Source organism: Felis catus, chromosome D2 (genome assembly GCF_018350175.1).
Source record: "Felis catus isolate Fca126 chromosome D2, F.catus_Fca126_mat1.0, whole genome shotgun sequence".
Taxonomy (NCBI): domain Eukaryota; kingdom Metazoa; phylum Chordata; class Mammalia; order Carnivora; family Felidae; genus Felis; species Felis catus.
Window position 1 is genome coordinate 50,134,087 of NC_058378.1, and position 26,680 is coordinate 50,160,766.

Here is a 26,680-nt window from a genome sequence, read left to right on the forward strand (position 1 = left end):
TTTTTGCCTTTCTGAATTTGAATTCTCAACAATATAAGTAGACATCCAGGATTTTTTTCCTTTGATGTTTACCTCTGATTGCTTAGTTGCTATCCATTTAAACTTTAATAAGTAAAGACCATCTCTTGGCCCAAATGTAGCTGAGAGAAAGGAAGGAAAAGAAGTAGGGACAAAGAAGAAAACACATGATCAACACACTGGAAATTAAAAAAAAATTTTTTTTTCATTTTAGAGAGAGCAGGGGGAGGGGCAGAGGGAGACAGAGAGAGAGACAGATAATTTTAAGTAGGCTCCACACTCAGAGTGGAGCCCAACACGGGGCTGGATCCCACAACCCTGGGGTCATTACCTATGCTGAAATCAAGAGTTGGACAGTTGGATGTTCAAACAACTGAGTCACCCAGTTGCTCTGGAAATTTTTTCAAACACTGGACCACTATCAGATTTTTCTAATTCCTTGGGAAGGAGAAAATTCTGGTTTTATTTTTCTGCCCACAGTAAAATATTCAGGGGAGAGGAGTTAAGATGGCGGAGGAGACGGGGGACCCTAGGTTTGCCTCATTCCTCAAACACAGCTAGATAAATATCAAACCATTCTGAACATCCAAGAAATCTATCTGAGGACTGAGAGAACAAAACTGCAAATCTACAAGTAGAAAAATGACTACCTCATGGAAGCTGGAGCTGTACAGAGTCGATTTGGGGGAGTTGATAAGAACTGTGGGACCTGTGGAGGGGAGAGAGCCCTGTTTAAAAGACTACTGCAAGTTATTATAAGCAGTGGAGTGTAAAATCTGAAGTTTTAGAAGTCTGCACCATCACTGGGGTTGGGTCTGGCCAGCTTAGTGGTGCTCCTATGGAGAAGGAGGGCCAAGAGGAGCAGGTGGTGTGGTCTGAGGATCCCCTGGGTCACACAGGGAGAAACAGTTCCCCAGCTTGGAGTGCCCTTGGGAGTGGCAGCATGGCCTATCTGGGGACAGAAGAACTGGTGGTGCCAATGTCCTACACTGTTCCCCAGCATAGGAATGGGGACACTGGCTGAGGTCAGTGAGCCTTGATGCCAGCTTTCTGCTGCGCTTTACCATAAACTCCAAACTGCTGCACGCTCGTGCAGCTGCTTTTCTGGGAGAAACTGGCAAATGGCAAAAGTGTGGTGAGACCCTCCACCGGCGGATCAGTGAGGGGTCACGCTGCACAAGTCCCTAAAATTTGGAGTTTTGAAATCCAGCCCTGCGCCTGAGATATAACACAGGAGTACTGTGCCACCTGCTAGGCAGACAGCTCATTCACAGACAGGGTGAAGGCAGGCATCTGATGGAAGCTGGGGACACAAGAGCGGTGATTGCTTTTCTGTGAAGTCTTCCTGAAGAGTGGTGGGTGGGCGTGAACTCTCCACTCCAGGGATGAGACACCCAGGCAACTGACCAACTTCAGTGAACAAAACAGCACCACCAAGACACTTACACCAAACCCTGCCCCCTGCACCCTGAAGGTGCATCTCCACTAGGGCAAGTCCACCTGGGAATCAGTGCAATAGGCCCCTTCCTCATAAGACCAGCACAAACCCTTCACATACACCAAGTTTACTGATCATAGAATGCTGCCAGCTGTAGGGAAAATAGGATCTCGCTTCCTTTAGATTTTTATTTTTTAATTTTTAATTTTTAAATTTTATTTTTTGGATCTAGCTTCTTTTAACAAGCAGACCAAAACACACCTAAGATCTAGCTTTTTTTTTTCTTTTCTTTTTTCTGGACAAAATGACAAGATTGAAGAATTCACCCCAAAAGAAAGGACAGGAAGAAGTAATGGCCAGGGATTTAATCAATACAGATATAAGTAAGATGTCTGAACTAGAATTTAAAGCAATTATAAGGATATTAACTAGGCTTGAAAAAAGCATAGCAGACACTAAAGAATCCCTTACTGCACATATAAAAGAACTAAAATCTAATCAGGCTGAAATTAAAAATACTATAACCGAGGGACACCTGGGTGGCTCAGTCGGTTAAGCATCTGGCTTTGGCACAGGTCATGATCTCACAGATCATGAGTTTGAGCCCCACATTGGGCTCTGTGCTGACGACTCAGAGCCTGGAACCTATTTCAGATTCTGGGTCTCCCTTTCTCTACCCCTCCCCCACTAGCACTCTGTTTGTCTGTCTCTCAAAAATAAATAAATATTTAAAAAAATACTATAACTGAGATGTAAATGTGAATGGATGCCATGACAATGAGGATGGATGAAACAGAAGAACAAATCAGTGATATAGAAGATGAAATTATGGAAAATAATGAAGCTGAAAAGAAGAGGGAAATAAAGTATTGGATCACAAATGTGGACTTAGGGAACTCAGCGACTTTAAAGCATAATAACACTTGTATCATAGGAGTCCCAGAAAATGAAGAGAGAAAAAAAGGAGGCAGAAGGTTTATTTGAGCAAATTATAGCTGAAAACTTTGGGGAAGGAAAACAGATGTTGAAATCTAAGAAGCACAGAGAACTCCCATTAAATTCAACAAAAGCTGAGACATACCATAGTCACCAAGACATATCACAGTCAAATTCACAAAACACACAGATAGGGAAAGAATCCTGAAAGCAAAAAGGGGAAAACAGTCCTTAACCTACAAGGAAAGACAGATCAGGTTCACAGCAGATCTGCCCACAGAAACTTGGCAGGCCAGACAGGAGTGACAGGATATACTGAATGTGCCGAATGGGAAAAATATGTGGCCAAGAATACTCTACCCAGCATGGCTTTCATTCAGAATAGAGGGATAAATTAAACAGTTTCCCAGACAAACAAAAACTAAAGGATTTTGTGATCACTAAGCCAGCCCTGCAAGAAACATTAAAAGGGACTCTTGGGGTGGGGGGTGAAGGAGACCAAAAGCAACAAAGACTAGAAAAGAACAGAGAAGATAACCAGAAACACGAGCTTTACAAGTAACATAATGGCACTAAACTAATATCTTTCAATAATCACTCTGAATGTAATGGGCTACATGCTTGAAGCAAAAGACATATGGTATTAGAATGGATAAAAAAAAAATAAGACCCATGTACGTGCTGCCTACAAGAGACTCATTTTAGATATAAAGACACCTGCAGATTCAGTGTGAAGGAATGGAGAACTATCTATCATGCTAATGGATGTCAAAAGAAAGACAGAGTAGCCATAAGTATATCAGACAAACTAGATTTTAAACAAAAGACTATAACAAGAGATGAAGAAGGGCATTACATTATAATTAAGGGGTCTATCCATCAAGAAGATCTAACAATTGTAAATATTTATGCCCCCAATGTCTAAATATATAAATCTAAAATATATAAATAAAATCTAAATATAAATAAATCTATTAAAAAATTAATAAATCTACAAATAAATCTAAATATATAAGTCAATTAATCACAAACATAAACAAACTCATTGATAATAATAAATAATAGTAAGGGACTTTAACACCCCATTTACAATAATGGACAGATCATATAAGCAGAAAATCAACAAGGAAACAATGGTTTTTTTTTTGTTTTTTTTTTTTCAACGTTTATTTATTTTTGGGACAGAGAGAGACAGAGCATGAACGGGGGAGGGGCAGAGAGAGAGGGAGACACAGAATCGGAAACAGGCTCCAGGCTCCAAGCCATCAGCCCAGAGCCTGACGCGGGGCTCAAACTCACGGACCGCGAGATCGTGACCTGGCTGAAGTCGGACGCTCAACAGACTGCGCCACCCAGGCGCCCCAAGGAAACAATGGTTTTTAATGACACACTGGACTGAATGGACTTAACAGATACATTCAGAACATTTCATACTAAAGCAAAAAAATACACATTCTTTTCAAGTGCATATGGAACATTCTTCAGAGTAGATCACATAGTGGGTCACATATCAACAAGGAAAAAAAGATTGATATCATGCATATTTTCAGACCACAACACTATGAAACTTCAAGTCAATCACAAGAAAAAATTAGGAAAGACCACAAATACATGGAGGTTAAAGAAAATCTTACTAAAGAATGAACGGATTAACCAGGAAATTAAATAAGAAATTTTAAAATACATGGAAGCAAAGGAAAATGAAAACAAAACGTTTGGGATACAGCAAAGGCAGTCCTGTCCTAAGATTGAAGGATACTGCAGGGCACCTGGGTGGCTCAGTCGGTTAAGCGTCTGACTTTGGCTCAGGTCATGATCTCACAGTCTGTGAGTTTGAGTCCTGTGTTGGGCTCTGTGCTGACAGCTCAGAGCCTGGAACCTGCTTCAGATTCTGTGGCTCCCTCTCTCTCTTCCCCTCCCCCAGTTGCACTCTCTCTTTCTCTCAAAAATAAACATTAAAACATTTTTTAAAAAAAAAGTAGTACAGGTCTACCTCAAGAAGCAAGAAAGTTCTCAAACATACAACCTAACTTTACACCTAAAGGAGCTAGAAAAGGAACAGCAAATAAAGCCTAAAGCCAGCAGAAGAAAGGAAATAATAAAGATTAGCGCAGAAATAAACACTATAGAAACAATAACAACAACAAAAAAAGAACAGATCAATGAAACTAAGAGCTACTTTTTTGAAATAATTAGTAAAATTGATACACCCCTAGCCAAACTTACCAAAAAGTGAAAGGACCCGAATAAATAAAATCATGAGTAAAAGAGAGAAATCACAACCAACACCATAGAAATACAAAGTATAAGAGAATATTATGAAAAATTATATGCCAACAAATTGGGCAATCTGGAAGAAATAGACAGAGTCCTAGAAACATACAAACTACCAAAACTGAAACAGGAAGGATAGAATATTTGAGCAGACCCATAATCAGCAGAGAAATTGAATCGGTAATCAAAAATCTCCCCCAAAAAACAAAAGTCCAGGGCTAGATGGCTTCCCAGGAGAATCCTACCAGACATTTAAAGAAAAGTTAATACCTATTTTTTTCAAATTGTTCCAAAAAATGGAAATGGAAGGAAAACTTTCAAACTCTTTCTACAAGGCCAGCATTATCTTATTTCCAAAACCAGACAAAGATTCCACTAAAAAGGAGAATTACAGGCCAATATCCCTGATGAACATGAATGCAAAAATTCTCAACAAGATGCTAATCAAATCCAATAGTACATTAAAAGAATTATTCACCACGATCAAGTGGGATTTATTCCTGAGCTTCAGGGGTGATTCAGTATTTGCAAACCAATCAATGTGATATACCACATTAATAAAAGAAAGGATAAAAACCAAGTGATCCTCTGAATAGATGCAGAAAAAGAATTTGACAAAATACAGCATCCTTTCTTGATAAAAACCTTCAAGAAAGTAGGGATGGAAAGATCATAACTCAAGATCATAAAAGCTATATATGAAAGACCTATCACTAATATCATCCTCAATGGGGAAAAACTGAGATCTTTCCCCCTAAGGTCAGGAATATGACAAGGATGTCCACTCTCACCACTGTTATTCAACATAGTGTTAGAAGTTCTAGCCTCAGCAATCAGACAACACAAAGAAATAAAAGGCATCCAAATTAGCAAGGAAGAAGTCAAACTTTCACTCTTCTCAGATGACATGATACTCTATGTGGAAAACCCAAAAAACTGCTAGAACTGATCCATGAATTAAGCAAAGTTGCAAGATATAAAATCAATGTACACAAATTGGTTGCATTTCTGTACACCAATAATGAAGCAACAGAAAGAGAAATCAAGGAATCTATCCTATTTACAATAGCACCAAAAACCATAAAATACCTAGAAATAAACCTAACCAAAGAGGTGAAGATCTATACACTGAAAACTATAGAAAGCGTATGAAAGAAATTGAAGAAGACACACACACACACAGACACACACACACAGACACACACACACAGACACACACACACACACACACAAAATGGAAAAACATTCCATGCTCATGAATTGTAAGAACAAATATTGTTAAAATATCAATACTACCCAAAGCAATCTACACATTCAGTGCAATCGCTATCAAAATAACACCAGCATTCTTCACAGAGTTAGAACAAACATCCTAAAATTTGTATGGAACCAGAAAAGACCCTGAATAGCCAAAGCAATCCCAAAAAAGAAAACCAAAACTGGAGGCATCACAATTCTGGACTTCAAGCTGTATTACAGAGCTGTACTCATCAAGACAGTATGGTACTGGCACAAAAATAGACACATAGATCAATGGAACAGAATAGAGAACCCAGAAATGGACCCACAAATATATGGCCAACTAATCTTTGACAAAGCAGGAAAGAATATCCAATGGAAAAAAAGACAATCTCTTCAGCAACTGGTGTTAGGAAAACTGGACAGCAACATCCAGAAGAATGAACCTGGACCACTTCCTTACACTATACACAAAAATAAACTCAAAATGGATGAAAGACCTAAACATAAGACAGGAAGCCATCAAAATCCTAGAGGAGAAAACAGGCAACAACCTCTTTGACCTTGGCTGCAGCAACTTCTTATTTGATATGTCTCCAGAAGCAAGAGAAACAAAAGCAAAAATGAACAATTGGGACCTCATCAAGATAAAAAGCTTCTGCACAGTGAAGGAAACAACCAGCAAAACTAAAAGGCAACCGACGCAATGGGAGAAGATATTTGCAAATGACATACCAGATAAAGGGTCAGTATCCACAAAATCTATAAAGAACTTATCAAATTCAACACCCAAAAAACAAATAATCCAGTGAAGAAATGGGCAAAAGACATGAATAGACACTTTTCCAAAGAAGACATCCAGATGGCTAACAGATACATGAAAAAATGCTCAATATCATTCATCATCAGGAAAATAAGATCAAAACCACAATGGGATACCACCTCACACCTGTCAGAATGACTAAAATTAGCAACGCAGGCAACAACAGATGTTGGCGAGAACGTGAAGAAAGAGGAACTCTTTTGCATTACTGGTGGGAATGCAAGCTGGTGCAGTCACTCTGGAAAATAGTATGGAGATTCCTCAAAAAATTAAAAATAGAATTACCCTATGACCCAGCAATTGCACTACTAGGTATTTATCCAAGGGATACAGGTGTGCTGTTTCAAAGGAGCACATGAACCCCAATGTTTATAGTCCAAACTTTCACTAATTGCAAATGACACGATATTCTATGTAGAAAACCCAAAAGACTCCAGTAAAAATTTGCTAGAACTAACAGATGAATTCAGCAAAGTCACAGGATATAAAATCAAAGTACAGAAATCTATTATATTCCCATACATCAATAATGAAGCAGCAGAAAAAGAAATCAAGGAATTGATCCCATTTATAACTGCACCTAAAACAATAAGATGCTTAGTAACCTAACTAAAGAGGTGAAAGATCTATACTCTGAAAACTACAGAACACTTATGAAAGAAATTGAAGAAGACACAAAGAAATGGAAAAGCATTCCATGCTCATGGACTGGAAGAACCAACATCTTTTAAATGTCTATAGTATCCAAAGCAATCTACACATTTAATGGAATCCCTATCAAAATACCACCAGCATTTTTCACAGAGCTAGAACAAACAGTCCTAATGTTTATTTGAAACACAAAATGACACCAAATAGCCAAAACAATCCTGAAAAAGAGAAGCAAAGCTGGAGCATCACGATTTTGAACCTCAAGCTATATTACAAAGCTGTAATCATCAGACAGTTATGGTACTGGCACAAAAACAGACACATGGATGAATGTAACAGAACAGAAAACCCAGAAATGGGCCCACAACTATATGGTCAACTAATATTCAACAAAACAGTAAAAAATATCCAATGGAAAAAAGCAGTCTCTTCAACAAATGATGTTGGGGAAACTGGACAGCAACATGCAGAAGAATGAAACTAGGCAACTTTCTTACACCATACACATAAATTCAAAATAGATGAAAGATCTAAATGTGAGACAGGAAACCATCAAAAATCCTAGAAGAGAACACAGGCAGCAACCTCTTCCACCTTCCAACCTTCTACCTTCCATCCACCAGTGGATGTAGCCACTTCTTACTAGACATGTTGCCAGAAGCAAGGGAAACAAAAGCAAAAATGAACTATTGGGACCTCATCAAGATAAAAATCTTCTGTACCACGAAGGAAACAATCATCAAAACTCAAAGACAGCCTAGGGAATGGGAGAAGACATTTGCAAATGACATATCTGATAAAGGGTTAGTATCCAAAATCTATAAAGAACTTATCCAACTCAACATCTAAAAAACAAACAGTCCAGTTAAGAAATGGGCAGCAGAAGACATGAATAGTCATTTTCACAAAGAAGACATCCAGGTGACTAACAGACACATGAAAAGATGCTCAACATCACTCCTCATCAGGAGATCAAAACCACAATGAGATACCACCTTACACCTGCCAGAGTGGCTAAAATTAACAACACAAGAAACAACAGATGTTGGCAAGGTTGCAGGGAAAGGGAACCCTCTTGCACTATTGGTGGGAATGCAAACTCTGGAACACAGTATGGAGATTCCTCAAAAAGTTAGAAATAGAACTACCCTATGATCCAGGAATTGCATTACTAAGTATTTACCAGAGGATACAAAAATACAGATTTGAAGTGGCACATGCACCCCGATGTTTATAGCAGCATTGTCAACAATAGCTATACTATGGAGAGAGCCCAAACGTCCATCGACTGATGAATGGATAGAGAAGAGGTGGTATGTATGTACACACACACACACACACACACACACACACACACACACACAGAGGAATATTACTCAGCCATCATAAAAGGATGAAAGCTTCCCATTTGCAACAATGTGGATGGAGCTAGAGTATATACTATGCTAAGCAAAATAAGTCAGTCAGAGAAATACAAATACCATATGGTTTCACTCATATGTGGAATTTAGGAAACACAACAGATGAACATATGGGAGCAGAAAAAAGAGAGAGGGAGGCAAATCATAAGAGAACAAACTGAGGGTTGATGGAGGGAGGTGGATGGGGGAAGGGCTAAATGGGTGATGGGGATTAAGGAGGGCACTTGTTATAATGATCACTGGGTGTTGTATATAAGTGATGAATCACTGAATTCTACTCCTGAAACCAATATCCCACTACATGTTAACTAACTAGAATTTAAATTAAAAATTGGAAGAAAAAAAAAAAACCCTTTCAGTACTTTTTCTAAAATGTGGCTTCCCACTTAAGATAAAGATTACAATAGCCTTCAGGCCCACCACATTACCTCTCTGATCTATATTCTTATGATTTTTTCCTTGTTCTCACCACTCCAACCACACCATCCATGCATGCCAAGTATGCTCCCACCTCAAGCGATTTGCACTTAGTGTTTCCCATGTCTAGAATATTCTTCTCTAGCTCCATATCTACAGTGTTCACTTCTTCACCCACCTCAGATTTTTGCTCAATTGTGACTTTCTCAATGAAACAGGCCCTTATGAACATATTTATACTAGCAAAAATCACCCCGGAGTCAAAACCTCTCTATGCTTTTTCTCCATAGCACCATCTGATATATAATATTTTATTTGTTCTTTATTATTTCTATCTCCCTTCCATAAAGCTAGGTCCTCTATCTTCATCATTGCTATATTGACAGTGTCTTGAACAATGGTTCTTAGCAGTTGTTCAATATAACTTGTTGAATGAATGAACGAATAAATCCAAGATGAGCAAAAATTTTGGTTTATGGGTATTTGGCATTTTCTGCTTAGACTACAAATACCACCCCCATCTTTACGAATCTTATTATACGGAGCACGGTTGGCAAAGGCACAGAAAGCAGGCACTCTCACACAACTGTGAGTGGAGGTGTATAAACCTCTTTGCAAAGGTATTCTGCAATACCTATCAACTTTTTAAATGTATATGCATTTTGCCCCCCAAATCTCTTTAAATTTGCCCAACGGAAATAATGGCACGGGTGCACAGCACTGCACCTGTTTTGTTTGTTTGTTTGAATCAAGACTGGAAGCAGGGGCTTCAGTTTCAGCTTAGGATGCGGGAAGCTGGAAAGAGCATCGCTGCCACCCTTAAGACAAAAATAATGCTGAACGATCTCCTGGCGTTTTGTTTAAAAATAAATGAGGTTGCTCGAGCGCCACGCAGCCTCAGCGAGACAGGGGAGAGCCCAAAGTCCAGAGGGCCAGCTGCAAATTCCACACCGAACCACCGCGAGGTCCGTAAACGTACCCCCCACCCCCACCCTGGGTTCCTCAGCCCCGCTGGGGCCCCACTCAGCTCTCGCATAAGTTTCCGTTTCCTGGAACTGGACTCCGCCTAGTCCGGGATCAGATTCACTTTTCAGTTTCCTTTTCCCGCTCGGGTCCTGCGTTTAACAAAGCCCACGCCTGGGCAGCGACCTCGCGCCGCCGACGCCCCGCGGGAAGCGCGCGCCGCCCGCCCGCACTCCCCGCGCACGCGCACACGCCCGCCCGCGCGCGTCCCGCCGCTCGGCAGCTGGGGATCCCAGTCCTGAGGAGAAAGCCCGAGGGGACAGCCGCCCCTCTCCCCCCTCCCGGACGGCCCGCAGCGCCCAGCCACCATGAGGTGAGGGCTTTCCCCGCTTCTGCTCTCAGACTGCGTAGGCCTTTGTTTCAAGCGGGTGTTTTTCTTTCATTCCGTTGCCAGCGCAGCGGCACGGCCCTGCCGGGGGCCGAGCCCCTTGCGTCCTGCAGCCGGGCGTCGTGTTCGGAGCGCTCCCCGAGAGCCCTGTCCCGGTCCCGGGCGTCTGGAGTCGGGCCTGGCGGGGAGGGTGACCGCGCGCGCTTCCCGGGAGCTCCGACCCTCCAGGGCGTCCGCGGTCAGGACTGTCGGGTCGGGGAGCCAGGCGACGCGCCCCGGGAGCCTGTGCCCTCCCTGCGGCTTTTCTCCGCGGCGGCGACGGCCGTGCTTGGTTGTCGTCCGCCCCCGGGCCGTTCCCGGGCGGCTTCTACGTGGCACGCGTCGCCTGAGGCCCGTCGCCTTCCTCCCCTTCCCGGGACCGCAGCTGCCATTCCCCCCCGAGGTGGACAGACGCGGTTTGGCCGCAGCCCTGCAGTTGTCACCTAGGTCTACTACTGCCATTTTGCCTTTCCGATTCTGGGTCTGAGTCCTTCCCTTCCTGGGAGCTGCCTTTGTGCCGCGTCCAGATTCTTATTGTTCCCCCCAATCCGCTATTTTACGGGGGTGTCTTCGTCTGTCTCCTTTACTGCCTTTTGGTGGTGGGGTCCTTTTCTCTCCCGTTTCGTATCCCCGGGGGCTGGCACCCTGCCCGGTGCGTGATTAGTGAAGCAGTTAATAAGTTGACGGATGAGATTTGGGGCTCCTGAAGCTGAAAGCCCTTTCTTCTCAATCCTGACTCTGAACATCTACTAGTTGGGTGACCCAAAGCAAAGTTGCTTCCACGCTCTGAGTCTGTTCCTTATCTGTGCAAATTACTGGCATCCAAATCTTAGGCCTGTGGGCTTAATGCACGGCATAGTACCTAATATTTGCAAATGTTTACTATTATTTTAAGTAAAAAAGAAATTTAATAAGTGCCTCGCTTCTCACATCTGTAACAAGGGAGGGAGGTATCAGGAAGGTGCCTGAAGAAACGAGGAGGAAAAGGGGGGTGCTCTGTATGTGTATGCAGGATGTGCTGGAAGAGGGGTGGACCCCAGTGGGGACTTTCTCCCCAGGACGATGAAAGACTGCTTCTTCCTGAGAAAAAGCCCCAAATTGCCTAAAGATAAATGTTGCCTTTTCAGACACAATAGCCTCTCTCTGCCAGCTTCCCAGAGACTGAATTTAAAAATTAAGCAGAGTTTAGGGGCGCCTGGGTGGCGCAGTCGGTTAAGCGTCCGACTTCAGCCAGGTCACGATCTCGCGGTCCGTCAGTTCGAGCCCCGCGTCAGGCTCTGGGCTGATGGCTTGGAGCCTGGAGCCTGTTTCCGATTCTGTGTCTCCCTCTCTCTCTGCCCCTCCCTTGTTCATGCTCTGTCTCTCTCTGTCCCAAAAATAAATAAAAAACGTTGAAAAAAAAATTAAAAATATTTAACCCTTTAAAATAAAAATAAAAATAAAAATTAAGCAGAGTTTAAAAAATAACATTTCTCGAGGCATCAAGTTGTGCATAAATTCCAGAGCCTGGGCAAGGCACTTCAGGGACTGAATAGCCCATTGAGATCTCACAACCACATTCGAATTACCTGAGGCAGCCCTCCTTATCGTTGTTGAGCGGGGCTGGTGTAAACCTTCACGACAAAAGCAGATGTTCATTTTACTCTGTGGATGGACAGGGGGCTGGTTAGCCCATTTGTCACCCATCTGGGCAGGCTGTTAAGGAGATGTCTTGCCTCTGAGTTTGGTGCAGTTACACCAGAGTAAGGGACAAACTACCACGGGACAGCCATACTAGGTTTCCCAGTCAGGACCATAGGAAATAGTCCAAAACTTATTTTCAGAATCAAAACATGGAGCCAGACAGAGAGTATGCCAAGATATAAAGACAAGTGGGATAGGGAGAACTGCAGTGGGAGGAAAGTTTGGAGCCATTAGCAGGAAGCGAAGAACTAGTAAGAATTCCCTCCTCTGGAATCCAGGTACTTGTTATGCTGATCGCCTGTTCCTCTGGGCTGGACGTGCCAGAAGTTGCCAGCATGTAACTACATTCATTCAACAAATATTTATTGAGCTTCTGTTAATTGCCTGGAATAATAGATTCCAGGGACACAGTAGTGAAATACAAAAATCAGAACAAGGTCCCTATTCTTATGGGGCTTAATTTAAAATGGGGGAAATAGGGGCGCCTGGGTGGCTCAATCAGCTGAGCATCTGGCTTCGGCTCAGGTCATGATCTCACAGGCCGGTGGGTTCGAGCCCCACATCGGGCTCTGTGCTGACAGCTGAGAACTTAGAGCCTGCTTCAGATTCTGTGTCTTCCTCTCTCTGCCCCTCCCCAACTCGTGCCATGTCTCTGTCTCTCAAAAATAAACATTAAAAAAAATTGCCTTTAATGGGGGAAATAGATAAACAATAGATCAATACAGAAAGTGTTAAGAGCTACAAGGAAAATAAAATAGTGTAATGGGCTAAGAAAGTGATCTAGAATGGAGGGGGCTATTTTAGATAGTTCTGCCACAGGTGGCCTCCTGGGTAGGGAATGTTGGAACTGAGTTACAGGAAAGAACTAGTCATGTAAAGACTTAGGAGCAGAACATTGCAAGAATAAACACAACAGGGATAAAAGTCCTTGAATTTGATATGCTTGAGAGAGGAAGAAGGTCAATATGTCTAAAACAGTGAATGAGGAGGAAAGTAGGAGGAGAAAAGGTTGGACAGATAGATAATACCAAGTCCTTTAGGGACTTCTAGGACATGACAAGGGCTGGATTAATATTTAAGGGTGTTGGGAAGCCATTGGGAGATTTTAAGCATGAGACTGACCTATCTGGTTCACATTTTCAAAAGTTTACTAGTACTCTGAGCGGATCAAGAGCCAATGCTGGGAGACCAGATATTTGCTCCACCTCAAAGGAAAGGTGATTGTGGTTTAGACTAGGAAGAAATGGAGTAGAAATGGAGAAAAGTGGATGGATTTGAGATGTATCTGGGTGATAGAATTAACAGGACTTCCTGTTGTATTGGATGAGAGGTTGAGGGAAGAAGAGAAATCAGATTTCTCCTAGATTATTTGGCCTGTGGAACTAAGAGGTGCCAAAAAAGATGAGGTCCTAAGGAGCAGGCTCAAGGAATCCAGATTTCTGGATTGGCTATGTTTGTTTGAGATGCCAGTTGATGTTTATTTTTAATGTTTATTTATTTTTTTAATGTTTATTTTTGAGAGAGAGAGAAAGACAGTGTGAGCGGGGTAGGGGCAGTGAGAGAGGGAGACACAGAATCAGAAGCAGGATACAGGCTCTGAGCTGTCAGCACAGACCCCAACCCGGGGCTTGAACTCACATCTGTGAGATCGTGACCTGAGCCAAAGTTGGATGCTTGACTGAGCCATCCAGGTGCTCCTGAGATGCCAGTTGAACTTCTAACTGAAGATGTGAATAAAAAGTCATTAAGTTTGGAATTTAGGGCAAAGATCAGAGATCAAAGAAATATATTGGAAGATCATCAGGTCTACGTTAGAAAGTCTTGAATTGTGGGGAAAAAATATTTTAATTCACTTCTCTTAATAATAATGATAATTGGATCTTGATAACTAAGAGTTTTGCCCTTCCTTTGCACCATTTCAAAAAAATGTTTTAATCTTTATTTTTGAGAGAGAGAGACAGAGCAAGAGGGAGACACAGAATCCAAAGCAGGCTCCAGGCTCTGAGCTGTCAGCACAGAGCCCAACTCCTGAGCCAAAGTAGAACGCTCAACTGACTGAGCCACCCAGGCACCCCTGGTTCATTTTTAAAATATTTTTACCCAGCTTTTTTGTTGTTTGAGAGAATCACTAATCATCCTTAAGTAAATCTCTCTGCCACTCCTTATCTAAAGCACTGTGCACAGCAAGTCCTGGCGAGAAGTAGTTCATCTAAAACAACTGCAGCAATGTACAATGTTGTGACTTTAGAATGAGGGTTCAGGGGCGCCTGGGTGGCGCAGTCGGTTAAGCGTCCGACTTCAGCCAGGTCACGATCTCGCGGTCCGTGAGTTCGAGCCCCGCGTCAGGCTCTGGGCTGATGGCTCAGGGCCTGGAGCCTGTTTCTGATTCTTTGTCTCCCTCTCTCTCTGCCCCTCCCCCGTTCATGCTCTGTCTCTCTCTCTCCCCAAAAATAAATAAATAAATGTTGAAAAAAAAAAAAAAGAATGAGGGTTCATATTTGAAACCACTGTTTTCTTAGCCTGAGACCTTTAAGTAAATATCTGGCATATCCTTTCTAATGGGCAGCCACACAGACCTCTTACCTGCTCTTTAAGCTGCTCTCTAAAATCCCTTTATTTTTATTTTTATTTTTATTTTTATTTTTATTTTTATTTTTATTTTTATTTTTTTAGGTCCTCCTGAGGCAAAGTGAATTTTAAATACATTATATATATCACATATTTTAAAGCAAGCTCTTCTGTAAACAACCTCTAATTTTTATATTAAAGAAGTAGTATACCATTATGGTCGAAAGGCATTAGCTTTTCAGTCAGGCAGAACTAGGTTTGAATCTGGGCTCAGCCAGTTTATAGCTGTGTAACCTTGGAAACGTATTTTAAACTCTTATCTCCCTGTCTTCATCCATAAAATTGGGAAAATAATAAAAGATTCTTAGAAAAATTACATATAATTTGTATAAAGTGCTTGGCACACTGCCTGGAATATAGTAAACTATCAATGAATGGTAGCTTCAGGGTTGTTATTTTCTTTTTTTTTTTTTTTTTTAATGTTTCTGTATTTGCTTTTTTTTTTTTTTTTTTTTAAGTTTATCCATTCACCTTGAGGAAGAAAGAGATCATAGGGAGAGGGGAAGAGAGAGTGAGAGAGAGAATCTCAAGCATCTCTGCACTGTCATTGCAGAGCCAGATTCAGGGCTCAAACTCACGAACTGTGAGACCATGACCTGAACCGAAATCAAGAGTCGGATGCTCAACTGACTGAGCCACCCAGGAGCCCCAGCTTCAGGGTTTTTTTGTTTTGTTTTGTTTTGAGTACTCATCTGATTCTAGATAGTATTATAAATAATATAACATTCATACTAACAAACTGAATCTGCAGTGAGCCCAGGTCCTTTAAGTTGTTTTTTTAAAATATGTCCTTGTCTGTCATTTAATTTAGCTCTTCACCTTGAATAAATAGCAGAAATTTCAAGTTAAAGGAAAGCTCTAACCTGTTGGGCTTGAAATCTTTTTATCTGTTAAGCCCTATAGGCCCAGTGTCTCTAACTCTCCCATCCCATATAGTAGCCATTAGTCATATATGTGGTTATTGTAATTAATTAAAAGTAAATAAAAAATTAGATTCCTTACCTGTACTAGTCACATTTCAAGTAATCAGTGGCCACATGTGGCCAGTGTGTCATATTATACAGCACACATAAGAACATTTCCATCATTGCAGGAAGTTCTTTTGGAAAGCTCTGGTGTAGAACCTACTACGTATGCTAAAATGTGAGACCTGTATATTTAATTTTATTAATTAATTATAAACTTAAATGCCCCCTAAATATAATATTAAGTCAATTATTTATGTTTACATTTAGTATTTATAAAAATTGGAAAACAATTCATGGAGTAGTATTTGAGTTATAAATATGAAATGGTTTTATTTTTCCAATCACTACTAATGTGCAATTAATTCAGTTCTCTAACTCTTCTGTTACTTTTTGCTATTAGGACAGCTCCTTTCAAGTTCCTAAAGACTCTGTCTGATTCCATTTAAAACCTCAATCTCATATTTTTTGGGTTTTTTTGAGAGAGAGAACATGCATCCACAGGCAGAGGAGGGGCAGAGGAAGAGAGAGAATCTTAAGCAGACTCTACACCCAGCACTAGCCTGGCATATGAGATTATGACCTGAGCCAAAATCAAGAGTCATACACTTAACCAACTGAGCCACCCAGGCGCCCCACCATATGTGATTTAAAGCATTCTTCTCCTCCTTCTCACCCCCCACCAAATATTGATGTAAGTGCTCTACAGAAAGGGAAATATGATAGACTAGACTTTAGGATGACTGGCAAGGTTGGGGGTGCAGCTTTAGCTAAGGTGATTAGGGGTACCACTCTTTAAAGCGCTGACATTTGAGCCAAGACAAGAATTGTGAGAATAAGTAAGCCCTAGAACTCTCTTAGGAAAAGTTCACAGAATGTGGGAATAAAAAGTACATGCAGATGCCCTTAGGTAGATACGTACTTCGCAGAAGAAATAACAAAGAAAATTTTTTAAAGGACTGTATGACTGGAGTGCAGTAAGTGAGAGGAAAGTTGTACAAAATGAGGCCAGAGAAGTAGTCAAGGGCTGGATGACATGGTTAGGAGTTTGAGACTGGAGATAAAGATTTGAATATTAACGATGTATAGCTTCGCTTCTGCGTCATGTTCTATCTTTCTTGCAGTTATCTTCACCTCTCTCTCCCAAGCATCATTTTTTCCCTTACTACTGGATCATTCCTATTGGCATATCATTAAGTTATTAAAAATATTGTGAGTTGGGGCGCCTGGGTGGCGCAGTCGGTTAAGCCTCCGACTTCAGCCAGGTCACGATCTCACGGTCCGTGAGTTCGAGCCCCGCGTCAGGCTCTGGGTTGATGGCTCGGAGCCTGGAGCCTGTTTCCAATTCTGCGTCTCCCTCTCTCTCTGCCCCTCCCCCGTTCATGCTCTGTCTCTCTCTGTCCCAAAAATAAATAAAAACGTTGAAATAAAATTAAAAAAAAAATATTGTGAGTAAAAATTATTTTGACGATTCCCTCAGCCTCCTACCTTCCTTCCAGATATAGCTCTATTTCTCTACTTCCTTCATAGCAAAATTCCTTGATAAGAGTGGCCTGTATTCCCCATATCCACTTCTTTACCTTGCATTATCCCCTCAACCCACTCCAGTAATATTTTCATCCCTACCATTCTAGTGAAACACTTAACATGGTCCTCCACAGCTTTACTCCTGCTAAAACTGTGGTCTCCTGTCTGTCCTCGATTACTCAATCTCTTAGAATCATTGTACACTTGCATATTGATCTCTCTTTCTCAAAATAAACATTTTCTTCCTTAGGCTTTCATTGATACTAGGTTTCTTAGTTTTCCACCTCCCTCACTGATTATTCTTTCTTGGCCTCCTTTCCTGGTCATTCTACTCTGCTTCATTTAGAGTGTCCTGCGGCTTAGTTTTTGACCTTCTCTGTCTATGCTCACTCCTTAGGTAATTTCATTCTAGATATTGTGGTTTTAAAGTTCATCTGCATGTTGATGACTCCCAATTTTATATCTGTAGTTCTAACTTCACTCCTTGTTCCTGGTATTTTCTTCATTAATATCCAACTTCATACTTGGTATCTTCACTTGAGTGTGTAATAGACATCTCAAAATTAATATTTCCAAATAGTCCTCTTGATTTATCAACTTACTTCCTGAATTCAAAAGCATAGGCATCATCCTGCATTTCCTCTTTTCCTTATGGCCCTCCCTACACCCAGTCCATCAGAAAGACCTGTCAACTCTGCCTCAAATATAACGAGTCCAGTCCTCACTAACCCCATACTGCAACCCCAGTGTAAGCTTGCATCATCTCTCCTTGGATTTCCTCTACAGCTTCTTTCATGTCTCCTTCAGGGAGATTTGCTCTGGCCATGTTCTTTAAATTTTAACCACTTCTCAGAACCCCTGCCAACTTTCCATTCCCCCACCACCACCCTTTCTGCTTTATTTTTCTTTTTATTACCATCTCACATACTCTATACTTTCATTTTTTTTTCCATTTATTTTTTTGTCTTTTCTTGGTACACACCACTGCCCTATCTATTATAAGCTACATGAAGTCAGGTTGTTTTTTCTCTTTTGTTAACGGGTGTATCCCAACACTTAGAACAGTGCCCTCTACATTGTAGGCTCTTAGTACATCTTGGTTGAATAAATAATTTCCCTATCAGTTTCCCAACTTCCTCTCTTGATGCTTGATTGTCCATTCTCCTCAGAGCAGCCAGAGGGATTTTTTTTTTAAAAAACTCTTACTTCAAATTGCCCCTTTCAAAAAGGCTATTCATTCACAATTATAACGGAAGTACTCCCCCAACCACCATCACCCTTAATCCCATTACTCTGATTTTTTTTTTCTTAGCTTAATTAGCACTTACTACTATCTGGAATTATAGTGTCCATTTGTTTTCATATTGATTTGTTTACATATTTGTTTTCCATCAACTCCTTTTGTTCCTTCCTCTCCCAGAATGGAATTGCCATGAAGAAAGGGCCGTTTTCTAACTTGTTCACTGCTACATCCATACAACTAGAATATTGCCTGGCATATATGACATGAGGTGGTCAATAAATGTTTTGAGGGCACTATTACTATAATTCCCAAAGACATTTATATAACTATATATTTCACATACAAGTGGGTGGAGGATTCTGTGTGCATCAGAAAGGGAAATAAACATACATTCACACACACATGCCCTGTATACTGTTCATCCCATAATTAGGGCATTTTCGTCTTTGAGAGAAGACTTAAGGAATTTATTTTCTGTACATTTCTTAATTATAGTTAATAGTAGATTTAGAAAGTCTTTCCTGACTGCCACACCACCACTATCAGCAAAACAAATGAATAAAGCCAGAAATGTTAATTAGTTGCAGACAGTAGAAACCTAATTCAGAGTGGCTTAAGCAGACAGAGAGAGGTTATTTCCTTAAGTAAATAGAAGTCCAGAGTAGACAAGGTGATCCAGGCAAAACTAGTTACTGTCATGAACAATTTCTCTTTCTTCCCATCTAAGCTGTGCTTTCCTCTCTGTTAGATTCTTTCTCAAGCAGGCTGACTCTCCCCGAGTTTGGAAAGATGTCCACTGGCAAATCTAAGCTTATATCCTACCAACTTAAAATTTTTAGAAGGAAGGTGGATAGTTCTATCAAAGTCTCATTTCAGCACAATTGTATTTTAATTGGACTATCTCTGAATAAATCCCTGGGACCAGGTGATGGCCGGAATATCATGTGTCTTCCCAGACTAAGCAGTAGACAGCCCATTTCAAATCACATAGACTGAGAGTAGAGGGAGATGTTCCAGAAATGGAAACCAAAAGAGGCATCCTTACCAAGTAAAAACCACAGATGTCCACAGCATCGGATTACGTATGTTTCCTGGGTCACTTGCAAGAAACTTCATGCTGAGTTGTAATTGACTACTTATAAGGTCTGTATAAGCAGGGCTGTGTCTTGTTCGCAGTTACATACCAAGGGTTATCTAGAAAATCTTACACATAAAAGGTTCTCAGTAATGAATAAATATTTCCTTGTCCTTCCTTTCCCCTTCATCTTCCTAGTTTCAGAGATAGTGTTTCCAGTGTGCCCTGCAGATATTCCACTGTGCCTTGCACAAAGGGAGCTCAACAAATATTGTAAAGTGAATTTTAGGGGCAATGATAGGGTAATAATAAGTATTAGCTATTGTTGCCCACAACCCCAGAGTTCAGAAGGATGTAGCACTTAATATCAAATTTACTAAGCTTACTAAATTTCCTTTTGCCTTTTCCCCATCTATTTGGAAATATCTGTTACTCTCCTTTTATCTGTCTCAAACTTATGTTTCTCCTCATCTTGTGGTATACCAGTTACTGTGTGTTTCTGTGACTTTTCTCTCTGTGGGGTTTCCTTCCTTTCCTTCGTCTCTCTCCTCGTCCTTCCTTCTTTCACAAAAATGATGCATTGGTATGGCTTCTGTGTCTCCTCCAGCGTGCTTCTTTTTCTTATTTCTCACCTCCTCTTCTCCCCCTTCCTACTCATAATACAGAAGTGTAATTTTTATATTAATTATTGACTGTGTATATAATTATTATTCTTAATTTTTAAGGCAAGTAAATAAAAACATTTTAAATTCCCTTTTGTAAAAATGGAGGTACTGGTGGGTTAGTGACTGCCAAAGGAAATATATATTCTGTGACATAGAAAACCCTGACATCTCTCCAGAGCTGCTTTTGCAATAAATAATGAGAGTATTTCTAGACTTTAACTCTACACCAAGGAAATTAGTATAAAGTTGTAGGGGAGTAGTGCTTGAACTGTAAGATCAAATAAAAGAAAGAAGTGTTGTTAAGCAAAAAACAGTATTTAAGGTTTAAAGATTGATTATTTCCTTTATTTCTTCAAAGTTAAAAAGGATTTTATCTTTGCAGTGAAATTCCTAAGGACTCCTTGAAGGCCCTTCTGTTGGAGTTAGAATGTCACTTTACATGGAATTTACTTAAGGAAGACATTGACCTGTTTGATGTGGAAGATACAATTGGGCAACAGCTTGAATTTCTTACCACAAAATCCAGACTCACTCTTTATAACCTATTGGCATATGTGAAACACCTAAAAGGCCAAAATCAAGATGCCCTAGAATGCTTGGAACAAGCAGAAGAAATAATCCGGCGAGAACATTCAGACAAAGAGGAAATACGAAGTCTGGTCACTTGGGGAAACTATGCCTGGGTATATTATCACATGGACCAGCTCAAAGAAGCTCAGAAGTATATAGACAAGATAGCAAACGTTTGTAAGAAATTGTCTAGTCCTTCTAACTACAAGTTGGAGCGTCCTGAGATTGACTGTGAAAAAGGGTGGGCACTCTTGAAATTTGGAGGAAAGTATTACCAAAAGGCTAAAGCAGCTTTTGAGAAGGCTTTGGAAGTGGAACCTGACAATCCAGAATTTAACATTGGCTATGCCATCACGGTGTATCGGCTGGATGATTCTGACAGAGAGGGGTCTATAAAGAGCTTTTCTCTGGGTCCTCTGAGGAAAGCTGTTACCCTGAACCCAGATAACTCCTACATTAAAGTTTTTCTGGCACTAAAGCTTCAAGATGTACATGCAGAAGCTGAAGGGGAAAGGTATATTGAAGAAATCCTGGACCAAATATCATCCCAACCTTATGTCCTTCGTTATGCAGCCAAATTCTACAGGAGAAAAAATTCCTGGGACAAAGCTCTTGAACTTTTGAAAAAGGCCTTGGAGGTGACACCAACCTCTTCTTTCCTGCATCACCAGATGGGACTTTGCTATAGGGCACAAATGATCCAAATCAAGAAGGCCACGCGCAACAGACCTAAAGGAAAGGATAAACTAAAAGTTGATGAGCTAATTACATCTGCTATATCTCATTTCAAAGCAGCTGTGGAAAGAGACTCTATGTTTGCATTTGCCTACACGGATCTGGCCAATATGTATGCTGAGGGAGGCCAGTATAGCAATGCTGAAGACATTTTCCAGAAAGCCCTTCGTCTGGAGAACATAACTGATGATCACAAACATCAGATCCACTATCACTATGGCCGCTTTCAGGAATTTCACCGCAAATCGGAAAGTACTGCTATCCACCATTATTTAGAAGCCTTAAAGGTCAAAGACCGGTCGTCCTTACGCACCAAATTGACAAGTGCTCTGAAGAAATTAGCTATCAAGAGACTTGGTCACAATGCTTCAGATGTGCAGAGTTTAAGTGCCCTAGGGTTTGTTTACAAGCTGGAAGGAGAAAAGAGGCAAGCTGCTGAGTACTATGAGAGGGCCCAAAAGGTAGATCCAGAAAATGCAGAATTCATTACCGCTCTCTGTGAACTTCGACTTTCTATTTAAACACATACTCTAGGAGATTAGTTATAAGCTTTTGTCTCCATTTTGGGTTGTATTTTTTATTATTTTAATCCATTGTTCATTATAGAGCCAATTCTTTTGAATGATTATTATGTACTAAGCATTATGCTAAATACTATTTTATATACGTAATGATGAATCTTTTTGCTGTTTTCTTCTCTTTTAAATTCATATAATCCTTTGAGAAACAGAAACATTTCAGCTCTTATAACTCTTAAAAATGGTTTGGTCATTATGACTTTATACACTTTATCTTTGTTATTTATAATAAGTTTTTATTAAATTTTATCAAATTTCCCATATTATTCACACAGTGAGTATAATTCTGCATAAACGCTTGACACCTAGGTCAGGAATATTCTTTCAGCAGAATTATATTAGTTAAAATTAACTGTGTAGCTTGCAGAAGATGAACCCTTCAGTTATAGATGTTCTCACTTTGAGAACCTGATAGTCACCTAAAGAATCCTCTTTGGTGAAAGAAAAATGTTCATAATAATAAAAAACTTGTTATCTATGGTGACTTTAATAAAAGGAGAAAAATCTAGAACAGGAAAAAAAATTTCTTTAAATACAGAACTAAGGGACCCATGAGAAATCACAAGCATTATCTCCCAAAATGTTCATTAAGTAGCTAGAAATAGTTGTGAGAAAAAAAAATGAATGGAAAATCATATCTCAAGTTTCTCTGGTTCTTTTAACTAGAAGAATGAACTTAAACTAATCTAGATGAAATTAATTTTATTCTTTCACATTAAAATTGCAGTATTTTTAGGCTAAAATCGTTAAGCTTGAAAGCAGACTAATTGGGAAATTGGGAGAAATGATAGACAAATGGGTAAAATAGATGTCCCTAACATACATCCCTAGATTAACAAGATTTCAGTGATTTGGGTTTCGGTCTGGACTAGATCATTCTCATACCCCCAATTTCTGGTCTTTGGTTCACTATTTTAGTATTCTGAAGTTACTTCTGTGAATCTTTTTCTTTTGTCTAAAGTTTTCAGACTGACATGTTTTCCTATAGATCCTTTCAGTTTTAATATCCATCTTGAAGGGTCACTGCTTAAGGGCGCTTACCCCAGGGGACATTGTTAATTGGGATATTGCTAAAAGTAGCATCTCTAATGTTGCTTCTTTGATTATGGACTACACAATTATATTTACCACCATAGTATTAGTGGGAAAGTGTGCCATGTGATTTAATTCTCCATACCTCTACTGTAGCTCTTAAAACTACTGTATATATGTTTGTGTGTTTTTTACTTTTTGTTACTTTTTAAATTTGTTTTCCTGTTATGGTTTTGATTATTATAAAAGTAATGAATTCTCATTGTAAAATTTCAAACTTAACAGAAGCGTATGGATTTAAAATAAGAGCACTCCCCTCACCCTTCCCTAATTCTATGCCCCCATGGTAATCTGTTAACAATTTAATATGTATCCTTCCAGATATTTTTTCAATGCATATTCAAACATACATCCATACTACAATGTATTTCATAAATTAAATTTTTAAAAATGTTTGTTTTACTTAAGCCCCTGCTGTTTTTGTTTATTTTGCTCATTTGCTTATTCAAGAAAGAAGAATGGGAAAGGAATGATCTTTACTTAAGTATTTCAGAAATTTGGGACTGAAGTCCTGATCAGTAGAAGCTTGTGTTACACTCTGCAGCAAATATTTTATTTTGCAGCAAGTCATTTTCCCCCACTGGGAATAATGTAATTAAGGTTATATTCCTAAGTAAGGAATTTGCACACAATGTAATACAGTTATGATATCAAAACAATGACACATCTATAAGCCTCTATTTAAATATTAAATAGAGTCTATTAAGTGACTTTAAAATTCACTAGAGGGGCGCTTGGGTGGCTCAGTCAGCTGAGCATCTGACTCTTGATTTTGCCTCAGGTCAGGATCCCAGGGTCATGAGATAGAGTCCCACGTGGGACTCCACACTGAGTGTGGAGCCTGCTTAAGATTCTTTCCCTCTCTCTCTCTCTCTCTCTCTCTCTCTCTGTCTCTCTGTCTCTCCCCCTGCCCCTCTCTCTCATGCTCACTCTCTTAAAAAAATAAATAAAATTCACTAGATATTATAACATACCAACATATAAGAAGTCATAAACACCAAGAAAGTATAAAATTGGTATATGAAAAATACAACTCTATAAAACACTGAACTAAAATTAGTATGCTTATAATAACTGTAAGTTTTGTCACTAATTTTGGGCTTGCCTTCCTAAAATTTAAAACTATTTAGAGATAATTTCAGAGAGTCTTAGGTTTTAAAAAGACCTCAGAGTTCATTCACCTTTATCAATTAACCATCAAAACTTGGAGCTTGAATTATCTTCCTAAATGATAATTTCATCTTCAGATAGTCCTAATCTTAGAAATTTGTTCCTTCCATTTAACTGCATACTTTTGGCCTGAAGTATATACATTTTGGTCTGTCTTTAGGGGGCCTCAAAGATCTAATCCTTTTTAGAGGTGACATTTTGTATCAAAACTCTTGATTGCAGGTGGCATAAAACCTAGCTCAAACTGACCTAAGCAAAAATGGGAATGTAATGGCTATTGTAATTTAATAGTCTAGGGGCAGTACTAGGTTCAGATAAATTTGAGGGGACGAGTCACCAAATACATATCAGTGGCTATTATTGTAAGTCAAGTGATGCTGAGTAGCCAAAAACCAAGTGTCTACTATATATGCCTAAAAGTATTTGAAGACAATTGCTCTCTGTCCCCTAAGAATTCTTTAAGTTAAGCATGCTATTTTTTTTCAGCCCACCCCCATCTCTATCATGGTCAGTTTTAGTTCTCTCCAAATTGTCTCTATCCTTTGCTAATGGTTTGTGCTCAAAGTTTAGCTTAATACCCAAACTGAGGTTTTAGGACTATAGTAGAATGATCCTTTCTTTTTTCTATGAACTATACTCCTATTAATGTGGCCCCAACCAAAATATCTCCTTGGTATCTACCCATGTGTAGGTTTTTCAACCCATGCCATTTAAAGGTATGTTTTTCATATCCTATACCTGAGCATTTGGCTTTTAAAAGTGCTTTATGTCACTTGGTAGCATTCAGCACTTCAATTCAGATAACCCATACCTCTTTAAAAAGTTGAGGAAAAGTTTATATATAAAATGCTACTCATTGCAAATAAGAACAGATAATGGAATCCTAACTTAAGTTGTCTTTAAAATAGTAGCAGAAATAAATCTTGTTTCCAAGCAAGACCTAATCTTAAGAGGTGTGACCAAGACATAATCACTCTACTCAGCTCTGATCAGATTTGGCTCCATTCTGAGAAAGCTCCATCTTTGTGATACTAAGATGGCTGCCGCATGTACTCTTATCCCAATGCAGTGGAAAAGAGTGTATTTGTTCTCCCAGCCGCTTAAGAAGTCTAGCTTTGGTCTCTGATAGGACTGCCTTAAGTGATGTGCCATTCTCAAATCAGTCATCATGGCCAGGGAGGAAGTTATGCTCATTAGTTAGGCCTGAGACACATAGCTGACCCTGAATGAAGAATGGGGAGAAAATGGACTCCCCTAGAAGCATATGGATTGCAAGCTGCAGGGGTGAAATTTTCAGGAAAATTGGTAGTGGATACTGACAGCCAAAACACCATGGGTATATAGATTCAAATTAATACCTTCTAACTCCATACATTTCTCGGTAGCAAGTAAAATATTTTGGAAAGGAGTTAGAGTCATTCTTATCACTGAAGCCCCCAGTAAACTTTCTGATGGGATCCCAAGTGCTGTGTCTCCTTATTCTGGTTCTCTTAATTCCTCTTCTTTATTCCTTCAGATCTGCACTCCACCTTGGCATCATAGAGGGCAGCCTGGTAAGGGGGTGGTATGTGGAAGATGGAGGGAAGGAAGAAGTCAAACTCACACTGTAGTGATGGCTACCAACTGTAATTCAGACAACTTCAAAAAATAAAACAACCAGAGGCATTATGGACTGTGTTAATTGAATAAACTATATCCAGTAAAGCTGAGCAGCCCTTGAAAGGGCCATCACCAGCTTATTCACCAGCTGCTGTGAGGTCTCCAGGTCTTGAACATGACTAGTTCAAATTCAAGGTGACAAAAGTAGAGAATAAGAGTGGGCATGGAAATATCTGGACATCAAAGCCCAAACAGATTACATACGTGAGATATATACTAAATTAGCATTATGGTTTTTACGTTCCCTAGGCGAAATTATTGTACTGCAAAGTTTGAGAGCCTCTAGCCTAAAATATGGAAAATAAGGACAGAATATATTCTCTATCCATCATCTATCTATCCAATCTATCTATATTACTAAGCTACTAAGTGATGAGACTAGGACTTAAAACCAGACCCAATCTAAATTTGTAGTCTACTCTCTCTCCATCATATCAGTGGTTCACAACCCTAACCCTAAATTAGAGTCACTGATTAAGCTTT

General features: G+C 39.9%; 1 protein-coding gene across 1 annotated transcript; it reads left to right on the plus strand.

Moving 5' to 3' along the window:
* The first annotated feature begins 10,320 nt into the window (after nucleotides 1-10,320).
* On the plus strand, nucleotides 10,321-23,775 carry IFIT5 (interferon induced protein with tetratricopeptide repeats 5). Its single transcript, XM_006937998.5, has 2 exons — nucleotides 10,321-10,553; nucleotides 20,776-23,775. The coding sequence occupies exons 1-2, from the start codon at nucleotides 10,549-10,551 to the stop codon at nucleotides 22,217-22,219; spliced, it is 1,449 nt and encodes a 482-aa protein (XP_006938060.1). The 5' UTR covers nucleotides 10,321-10,548; the 3' UTR covers nucleotides 22,220-23,775.
* The last annotated feature ends 2,905 nt before the right edge of the window (nucleotides 23,776-26,680 follow it).